At 40.0% G+C, this 11,140-nt stretch overlaps 1 protein-coding gene across 1 annotated transcript in view; it reads right to left on the bottom strand.

Moving 5' to 3' along the window:
- Window positions 1-667: 667 nt before the first annotated feature.
- Window positions 668-11,140, bottom strand: part of LOC104508750 (rap guanine nucleotide exchange factor 4-like) — a gene marked incomplete at its 5' end in the record, with an annotated part of 89,863 nt that continues 79,390 nt past the window's right edge. Inside the window, 4 exons of the mRNA XM_010150474.1 lie at window positions 668-855; window positions 2,138-2,259; window positions 4,133-4,239; window positions 4,537-4,590. Of these exons, the coding sequence (XP_010148776.1) occupies window positions 668-855; window positions 2,138-2,259; window positions 4,133-4,239; window positions 4,537-4,590 (471 nt within the window). The remainder of the gene's footprint in view (window positions 856-2,137; window positions 2,260-4,132; window positions 4,240-4,536; window positions 4,591-11,140) is intronic.

The raw sequence follows: 11,140 nt of genomic DNA, 5'->3' as shown, positions 1-11,140 counted from the left end.
AGCCAGCTGAGGAGTGAGAGGACATGATGTGATAGCTATGAAAAGGTGAGACAGACATCCTCTGTGGTACAGAAAGCTTTATCTTTTTTATAATGTATTGATTTTATAACAATAAGAACGGATAAATAAACCCACAGAGCCACATTTCACATCTTGCTAGCAAACTACAACAGGCCAAGTCCAGCCTATCTTAATTCAGTGAAGTTCTAGAAAGGATGAATCTAATTAATGGCTGCCACTGATGACTGCAATTGAAAGGTACCTGCTGTGCTACCATCCTACCACTCTACTCACAATAACTGAAAGCAGCACAGTTAATTGAATGGCGTGTCTACACAGAAAGCATTAATGGAGCAGGTCTCTTCTATTACCAGCAATTTACTTCTGGGGAGACTCAGAAATGAAATAAACTTATAATGCAGCATTTTCCTCAAGGTGAATATAATGGCATTCATGGCCTTTGACGGTCATTCTCAACACACCGTTCAACTTATAAGTATTAATAAGGACTGGAAGTTACTTAATATGGACTCAAAAACATCAGAGGTTGAACAAACTGGCACTGAGGTGAAATCAGTGGCCAAAGGATGCCTGATAATCAATGTAGATTTCTCCTGTTTCCATGTCACAGGGAAGATTCATGTATAATATTAACTCATTAGTCTGCTTACGGTTTTCTGAGAATCATCCTCATATGAGCATCTGGCCCAATCTGAGACAGAAGCAGCATAGTGTCCTGTAGCTCCTCATCACACTCCTTCTTCTCTTCCTCAGTTGGCAAAGGGGCGTCTTCACGCTCATCATCCAAAAATCGATAAAATAAGTATTTGTCTTGAAAGTTGTGTTCCTGATCCACTGAAAACAAAACATATCAAACACTAAGTTCTCCTTATTGAAGTTAACCTTGCAGAAAACTGTGTAGGATCGCATGTGTCACAGATATATTAGTTAAGAAGGGAAGAAAAGCTACAGCGAAACTGAAAGAGTATGAAACAACTTTATTTCTCACATATGTCCAAATTATGTAGCTTGGAGAGTACACTTAAATGATGTACACAAACACTTTCCAAAACGCTTCTTTGTATGTGTGTTATGGGTGTGTACACATGTATGTGTGTGTGCGCACGTGTGTTTTTTCTTACTAGATCTGATTTTGTTCTTATTGTTCCAAAGCAATTCATTTAAGCGAACAACTCACACTGAGGAAACAGTTGCATCACGAATTTCTAAGAGGTGTTCTCTAGCATGAACGCCTTGCCATAAATGTTTCAGATGGGGCTAAAAGATAACGAAAGCATCTGATCTCTTTCTTATGTACCAGAAACATACATCATCAAGATATAATTCCAGGGGGAAGTTCATTGACCTGTGTCCTGGTAAAAGAACTTAATGGAAAGACTACTAAGAAAAGTATTCTAGAAAGAGGCTATGGCAAAGGACAAACCCTTGGTCTTCCAAGCAAGTCAGTGATGTGTTGAGTTGGATACTGTGATGCAGCTTGCAACAGTTTACCCCTGGGCAAGGGAATATTTGGCAGGAACTAAAGCTAGAGCCCTCGGGGTAAGGAAGTGGTGGAAAGCTACCCTTTTGAGGCCTATAATACCTGTTACGAAATGAGTCCTTCCACATGGAAACTGAAGGTAGATATAAAATACAGTCAGAAAACTTAACATAAAATCCTTGATCTCTGCACTGGAATATTTGAAGTGCTGAATTTGGGAACCACTCTAAAACCACTGACAAACATTCCAAAATTATGGATCTGAGCAAATACAAATGCTGCAAATCTTTGATCATCAGTTTTCCGCATGGTAATATATCTCTTGGTTTTGGCATGGGTCCTATACAACTCTTGCATTACGAACACAAGGCAGTGTACTCCTAAGTACAATTAGACTAAGCATTATAAATTGCTCATTTACTTTTCAATATTCTCATAAGCTAAAACACTATATTGGTAGTAAGACTCATGTAATACTGTCTGTGTGTTGCACCTGCACTTATGAATGAACAGGTTGCTCTGCAGCATTTTTTTGGGGCTCATGATCCCTTTCTTTTTCATAAAAGAGATCTACAGAGGCACTGATGTCGCACATTGGCCATGTTTTAGTCAAGACGCTGATTTTCTTTATCTTACCATGGTTAAGAACACCTTCTTCCAGCAATACTTGCCACATGCCAACAGCCTGGGTTCGTGAATGGACACAAGGACTTTGCTGCATCATCCAGTCAACTAGTTCTGTGCCCACACAGCACTGCCTGAAGAACAAACAGATAGAAATGAAAAGGGAGCCTGCCAAGAGAGGGATCACACACACACTGTCTGCCAAGAACAGTGATATCTTAAACTCTGTATAACCATAGTCAAATCTCCCTACAGAAAACACAATGTCACCATCTAAGCATTATGCTTGAAATGCCAGTGAAGGTGTTCAGTTTTGAGAGGATCACCTCAACAGAACAAGTGAGCTGGGAAATGCAAAGTTCAGAGGATCGGAGTGACCCTGTGCCACCTAGTACAGAGCCTGTTGCACCAGCGCAACAACCTCCAACCTCCAAGATTTTAAAGGAAACCTTCTCTTGTCTAGCATGGGATAGGAAATTCTGCATGAAAACAATCACATAACACTGTAAAAGAGAACAGCCTCCACAGGAAGAGCGAGCGTTATGAGGGTTTTCCTCCATTTGTAACCAAACCCTGGCCACACTGTATTTGGGGACATTGGTTTGTCCGTCTAGTGTTTCTGAGGCTCTCTCATGCTAGGTGCTGGTCACCTTGCAGTTCCTGCCTGACCCAGACGCAGACAACAGCAAGCCTTAAGCTCTGGAGAATCCTCAGAGGGGGGAAAAATGAAAAAGCCACGTGGTGACTAAGTAAAATTCTTTGTCATAGCACTGCCTAACTCAGCAGAACAGAAGCAAATAAGCAATGAGATCAAAAGCGTACAACTCCCTGACGGATCGCACGCAGAACAGAGGAAGCTGGCTAGTCCTTCTGGACAGGTTCTCGTGGCTCTACACTTCTTGCACCACTTTCAGAGACCAAGGAAATAGATAATATTGAAATTGCTGAAATTCAGCTAAAATAATGCTCTTCCAATTAAAATCCCATCTTGATGATAAAACTTTCCCTCACCTGGCTCCAATCTAAATTTTGGCATATTTAAAAACCACAAGGACAGGACAATAAGAGTTTTTCCTGGTTATGTGTAAGATAAAATGGTGCAGCTGTTTGGACCAGCACTGATCTTCATAAATCATACATGGTCTTTTGTTCTTCTAGAACAGTGACTAATGTCATATTGTGATATATTCTGAGATCAACCCACAAGCTCCAAATACCTTGCATCGCACTAAATACATTTTGGACTGAAATATGGAAAATCAATGCACTTATCTCAAAAGCAGATCAGCAACATATTGACTTACTATTTAGAAAAAGACATACTCAGAGATTTTAAACCAATTTTTATTTAAATATATTCTGAATAATGCATTAAGTATTTGATTTAAACATTAGACACTAAAACAAATTGATTGTTTTTTAAGGTAACATCAGATAGATTCTGACTCCTTCAAGTCAGTTTCCTATTCTACAAGAGCCATTGTTATCTCACTTCAGCGAGGCAGTGCTGCCACCATCAGGAAGATAAGAAAGCCTGGCAACACACTGAAAAAAATAATTTTAAATAGAGCAGAAAATCTACATAACGAATGCTTCTGACCAGGTGTATTTTCAGAATTCCACACTTAGCAATACTGCTGTAACAATCAGAACAGTAACATAATATATTAACAAGCTTTCCTATTATCTTTTACTCATATATGAAGAGAACAGAATCTACATTTAAACCTGATACTGCACAGAATATTCCAGCTAACTATGCTATTAATGTTGGAAGAGTTTTTGTACGTGAATGCTCTTTTCACAATCATGGACTCAATTTCCAGTCAAATTACTTCAGAAAAGATTTACCAGGCCCATTAAAGACTGCATAACATCCAGACTCAAACAGCATCACAGAATAATTTCAGACCTTTTGAGACCTGCAGGTATGGTAAGGCATAAATCACATATCATAGGATGGCAGGCATAAAAATTCAGAGACGTCTATACAATCAGCTCACACACCTGTAAGTCTTCAGATGGTATTTACGATCTCTTATCATGTGAGGGGCTCGGGACAGAATTGTATTCCGCAAAATCTTTCCAGCTCTGAGGATCTTTTCTGAAGGAACCTTGGTGATCATGAAGAAAAAAAAGGGACCAAGACACACAGATTTTAAACTTTCCACAATCTCTGTACTGCCTTCTGCAAAACAAAACACAAGTTGTCTTTTCCCTAACTTAAAAGTCCTTGCACAGATGCTTACTTTTGCAGAGCAATGTAGTATATATTCGGGATTTTAAGTCTCACATACTTAACACATCTAACAGAAAGCACCACTTAAGATGATACACATTACAGTGTTGGAAACAGGAGTTATTTCCATTTGTCTACTGGCCTGGCTCTAAAGACACCTATGTCCTATTACCTGTGTAATGCTTTTAGTAGGACGATGTGGGATGTGAGGTTCAATATGAGGTGTCTGAAAAATAAAATTAAATGAAATAAATTTTTAAAGGTTTATAAAGGTAAAATAAAATAAAGGCTAAAATAAAAAAACTGAACAAAGAAGCCATAAAACCGAAGAATGATGTGTAAGTCCAAGCTGTGCCCAGGGGACATGAGTAGAAAAAGCTCTCTGAAGACATGCTAAGGACAAACTTAGCTGGTGATGCCCAGCAAATTAAAATGGTGACAAGACACAGGAATAAGAATTAACAAATGCACATTAACCTTTCTAAAGCACTACTGAAGTGTGCAACGGCCAAACGTCCCACCAGATCTGCATAGCTAGCCCTTCCGCTTGCTGCTCCCGACCCGCAGTGGGCACAACAGCATTCCTCTGCACGCGGCTGACTCCGCCATTCCGCCCCCACCATGGATCATCTCTCCTCCTCCAGCACTTTTTCTATACAGCTCTCTTTGAAACAGGAATGAAGAAAAAGCTCTGCTCCCACTATCTGTCTTTTCTAAACTATCATCGGGCCTAGCTGGCAACGCTTTTATAGCCGCTCTCTGAAATGCAAGAGCATGCAGGCTGCTCACAGAGACCTGGGTAAGGCCTTTCACAAAGGGGCTGGTGAAGGAAAAAGAAAACAGTGAAGCAGGTGACTTGGTTCTGCAAAGGGGCGAGTGAAAGGGAAGGCTATCAGGGCCCTGCAAGAGAGAAGCAGAGAAGGGGATGAGAGAAATGGGCAATCAGGCACAGAATGAACAGGTGAAAGGAGAGGGGAGACAGGAAGCACACAGCACAAGCAGAGGACAAAGGAAAGCAGAGGGTTAAAGGGAAGTAGAAATGGAGACAAAGAACAAAACTGAACTTCAGCAGCCACCCCAGAATGATGGGAAAAAAAGTTTTGCTCTGTCAGGACTGGTAGTTACCCACACAGACCCAATTCACTTCCAGTGTGAAACGTCAGGAGGCAGGACACAAGGGCTGAATTTGGCTGGCGTGGAGGGCTTGCACACAGGGCAGATCATACCTAACACAGAGGTTTCCCACAAGGGCAAGACCTGGCCCCTCCGCCCATGGCGGCCATGGCTCCCTTGCACCCCTACATCAAAGGCCGGACAGCCTGGTGGCAGCTACGATGAAACGCATGCCGTGTGCTGCTGGGTTGCCGTGCATCAGTTTGCTTAAGCTGGGCATCTGTTCGTTAGCTCCCACAGGATTTTAATGATGTGACAAAGTCCTTGTAGTAATCAAACAGTGCTAGGAGCTACGAACGCACTGGAAGACTATAGGTCAGCCGGGAAGGGGAAAATGAGGGAAGCACACGACAGAAATCAATAATGATAAGATAATCTTAACAGAGAGGCCTGTATATGGAAAACAATGCAAACGGTTTTTCATTTCTACTCATACATTACAAGAAGTCTCTGAAAAGGTAAATCAATACAATTAAATTGGGATTCCTGATTTTTCTCATTAATAAGTCAACAATTGTTCAAAGACTCATTTACATTATAAACATTTCTGTCCCACCAGAAGAGCGGTAGGGCATCCCTCAATACTTCTTGGTGCCTGGAACTGTGTAGAGTGTGCTTCAGACAGTCTACCTTTGCAGTTAAAGCATGCTAAGAATAGCAAGAATCTTTTGAAAGACACTTCTAATGGAAACAAAAGCATTGAATAACAGTTTCAAGCAGGTATATAAATAAATAATGAAGTCAGAGATAGCTATCTGAGTATTAATAATTTTTGCTTCCATTTTCTTTTAAAAGAATTTCAAGTCCTCACCAAGTTCAATGAGACTGAAGGTAAATATATACTTAAATGGTAGGCTAAATTGGAATTGAAGTCATTATGAAAATTATTTCTAAATTCCACATTCTTAAAATTTTTTCAATCAATAAAGCACAATAAACTCAATCTAGCTTCCAGATTTTAATTCTAATTAGGAATATACTTCAAAGAAGAGACTAAATGTGTAAGACAAAAAATATAAGAGACTTTTACAGCAACAGACTAGTAAAAATGAATGCATATTTTTGTTCTTTGTAGTTTCCATTAAGCTACAACAAAAGTGCATAAAATTAATAAGTTAAAAATGGAATATGGATGAAAATTTATCAATAAATCTCCCATTCTAATCAGAACAGAATAAAAGTGAGCATTTAGAAGATATGTGATCCAACCCCAAAATATAGAAAAACCCAATGTGAAAGCTAAGGCACTGCACAAGAATCTGCAGAAAGCAGCAGGAAGGCTTATTCACCTACATTTGATCATGACCAATACAGAAGAATCAGCTGGGGAGACAGGAGTTAGCTTGGGTGAAGGTGATCATGAAACAATCCAGTGTCAGAACTTTACAGAAGGAAGTAAGAAGAACATCAAAGTAGAAACAATGGACTAGGAAGAAAAATTTCCATAAAAACAGAATACTGATAGCTGAATTCCCAAAGCAGGTCATGGGGGAGCAAATGTAAGGTAAAAGGAGGCAAAGAGAGCTTGTAGTTACTTAGAGAAACAATACTAACCACACACACAATATATCCTAGCACAGAGCTTGAAGGGGTAGTAAAGACTCAGCTCAGCTGAATAAAGCTCTTTACTGAAATATAAGAAGGAGAAAGTAGGAGGTTTACAAAAGGCAAGTATAAAAAGTAAATTGAATAACGAGAGCCATAACTAGAAAAGGTATAAAATGAGACAGATCACCAAGAAATGTCAAGAGCTACCAAAAATATTCCACAAGTACGTTAGCAGTAAAACAAAGGAAAGAAAAACTATTGATCTGCCATTCAACAGAGGGAAATCTATTGACAGATAATTCAAGAAGGCCAGAAGCAGTTCATTTATTTTTTCTATCAGTGGCCATTAGAAAAATCAGTCGCAGAGAGATGGCTAATATCCTAAGTAGTAAAGTGAAAAGAGTAAAATCCCAGCCTGAAAAAAAAAAACCAAACCCACAAAAGAATGGATGAGGAGATATTACGTCAATTAGCTGTTTTAAGATTGGCTGGGTTTATAGAATTTCACGCAGGAAACTCAAAGAGCTTGAAGAAACTTTAAGAAGGCTGCAGCCATCTCAGCACTGTCAACAGCCATCTCTGGCAACTCCTGGGACTAAGGCAGGCAGCAGAAGACAGAAAAATGGGAAAAGGAGGAGCTGAAAAATTATAGACATGTCAGCTTAACTTGTCTTCCCAGAAAAAGTCCATTTGTAAGCACCTGGAAAAGAACAGGGAGATGAGTCACACGAGACGTGTATTGATCAAGAACAGATAACACTGAACTGATCTAATTTCTCTCCATGACCGGGCAGCAACACTGATGGTTTAGGGAAGAAACAGTAGATTTTCAACCCTTTAGTTTTGGCACTGTCTCATAAGATATTCCCTTCTGCAAAGGGCAGATAAAATTCTTACAAAGTAGGTGCAAAGACAGTTGGAAAAGTATATTTTGAAAGCAATTAACAGTGAGGCAAAGTCATACCAGAGGTCCGTTCTGAGCAGCGTTCTCAATATATCACATCTGATAATATTAAATATTAACAAGGGATGAAGTAATACGTACACTGATTGATTTTGCAAGAGACTTCAGGATGGGAGGAACTATGTACACGTTGGAGAATAAGTTTACAATTTCATAAAGGTTTGACACTGGTCTGAAAAAATTCTGAAGTTGTTATGCAACAGAGAGAGTGCCGACTACCTTTCTGAAGCAGGCAGAATCAGCTGTGTAAAGACAGGGTAGGCAACACCTGTCTTAGCACAGTCCCACACAAAAAGAAAAAAGCTTTATAATAGACATTAAACAGAACTGAGTAAGCAATGCCACACTTGTGTGAAAGCAACAAATAGTGTGCTAGTATGTAGTAACAGATTAGATACATAACACAGTTCTGCTTTAGTCAGCCTAGGTAAGACCGAAGCTAAAGCACTGTGTCTCATTTGCCCACCTCACTTCAAAAGCACCTAAACCAACCAGACAGAATTTAGAGGAGAGCAACAGGAATAATCAGAAAGCGCAACATAAATAATCAAAGTTTTTCAGCTAAGGAAAAGGCAAGTCTTAGCAGAAGTGTGATAAAAAAAGTCTTCAGATTTAAAAGGCCTTTGAAAAGAAGAAAGAAGTGACCTAGTCCATCGTGCAGAGATCAGGAAATAAAGGGTTTAAATTGCTGTAAGAAAGATTCAGGTTAGACATCAGTGAAGCTTTCCTAACAATGTGGACAGTGAATACTGGCACAGATTGCCAGGGAGGTGTGGTTCCTCCATTTTTGGAGGCTTAGGAGGGTATATGTAAGGTTCTGTCAGGAGTGACACAGCTATAGTGAACTGTGCGTGTGGCTCAGGGATAGACCAGATGCTTTCCTGAAGTACCTTTTAGCCTCACTCTGTGGCACCGGGCAATTTTCAAGGACACCTTTACATGTCTAAAATGAGTTCTGCCACAACGTGACTGAAGTACATACATGGTGCGTGGAGGTGTATGACTGCAGCTACTTGACAATCACATTTTTCATGACTTCTGAATAAGGGAAAAGTTATCAGATGAAGAGCTCAAATATGCAAGCCAATTAGGATACTTTATAAATTATTGCCTGTCTCCTGGCCACAGTAGCATCAAGTGTACCTGCTCTAGCTTTCCTTCAGCATGAGATAAAGCAACACAGCAGTACCATCTTGAGCTTTAGCTACCTCGTCCCCATATCCAGCTAGTGCATACACAAACAGTTTGCTATGATCTGCTGATCCCTCAATGTAGGGGGAGAAGGTGCCTATGGGTCTGGAGGGTAGAGAAGGAAAAGCTGCAGGCATTGGTAGGGACAAGCAGAAGATGATCATGAGAAACTGTGATAAAATGCTTTTAAGCATTAACCTTGACAAACTCCGTATCTGTACATATATGGATTCACATTTGGGTCATTCAAACAAACTCTTCATGAAGCCAATCACAAAACTCCCTATTTAAAGCAGAGAAAGAAACAATTTTAGCCTCCATTCCTTTGAAGATTCAAATATTTATGCATGAAAGCAATACCGTAAGTTTAAATACAACTATTCATGTGTATAATTCTATGCACACATTTAATCTCTGGAGAAATAGGCCTTAGATTACCAAGTACAGGGCAAGGGCTGCCTTTATTTCTGTGCTTCTTACATCACCAAGCAAGCCATATGCAAACAAATAAATAATCTAATGAATAACAATAACAGAGATCTAATATGAGGTTTGTATTTGTCAAGTCATCTGAATCTGCTAAATAAAATCCAAGACTTCTTCTGAGACTTTACGTATGAATGAATGCTGAAGATCTACAGCAGTTTGGATCTGTAGAATCAAATGACGGAGGGGACCTAACTTACTGCTCTCCAGTGTCAACATAGGAAATGTGTATTGCAAAGAACTGAGATGAAATAGAACAAAAGCCAATGAATCCTGTTTTTCCCATGACCTCAGTGTAGCCCATCTCTGAACAGAGAACAAGTTTCTGTATTTATTGGAGTTAAGCATGGCATGTGAGGTTACCAGGGTGATGAGATAAACCTGTGCAGTTCTGTTGATCCCTTTATTTCCAACCGGGGCACTGAAAAGAATTGCAAGTGACATCTGTTTTCCTGCTGGATGGCAGGGGATCCAGAAGAAACAAAGGACAAAAGCCACACAAGTCGAAAGGTGGCAGCAACAACAGCCACATCACTAAGAGGTCTGTTTGGTTTATATCCTTGTTATTTACTCCTATTGGTGCTTTAGGGCCAAATCCAAATCCCACTGAAATCACTGGAAAGTCCCTAATTGACTCAATGGGGTTTGAGTCAGGCCCATAGCATTTGATTCTCCTAAGTGTATTTTAGGAAGCAGAGCATCTTTAGCTCTTACAGGTTCCAAATGACTTCTGAAGACAGCCATTTGTGACTGACGTGCTTGAATATCCTTGTATACATGTCCTGAAAGGCTATCAGCGCCCTACCTGGTTCACGTGGGAGGAAATAAAACATACCAAAAACCATTCCCACAATGTTGGTGAAAGTATACAGCGAGTCGGTAAGTTACAGCTGACAATTAGCAAAAGTCCCCACAGCCCTCCCACACAACACCTCCCCCTTCTATTCTTATCATTCATTCTCAAATCCATACATCTATTTCCAAGAAGTTGCCTTTTTTGGTAATATGTCATCTATCTTAGCTACTTCAGACCAAAGGCACAGATAAGCATTACAAAGACGAGGAGCCGTTGTAGAGATGACTTTTTCCAACACAAAGCAGTGTTTCCAGTGCTACAGAATAGCCATATAGCAGGCATAAAGCTGAGCATACAGTACCATAGCTCTGGGAGCGCATTTCCAAGGGGAAAGCAATCTTGGATAGAGTTTACTAAAGTCCCTTGATGCTATTTCCATCTGCAGAGAAAGAGGGTGTCCTTGCAGACTGCCCCAATCTCTGCCTGGATGCTGCTGGTAAAACAATACACTTACTGAATGTAGCTTGTTGAAAAACATCAGAGAAGCAGCTGGCCAAAGATCCTGACAGAAAAAGCTCCTTTGAAAACCATTTTTGTCAAAATTTGAAGGAAAACGTA

This window comes from Eurypyga helias, unplaced genomic scaffold, assembly GCF_000690775.1.
Source record: "Eurypyga helias isolate BGI_N326 unplaced genomic scaffold, ASM69077v1 scaffold4974, whole genome shotgun sequence".
Taxonomy (NCBI): domain Eukaryota; kingdom Metazoa; phylum Chordata; class Aves; order Eurypygiformes; family Eurypygidae; genus Eurypyga; species Eurypyga helias.
Note: the sequence above shows the minus strand (reverse complement) of the source record. Positions and strands in the feature narration are given on the sequence as shown.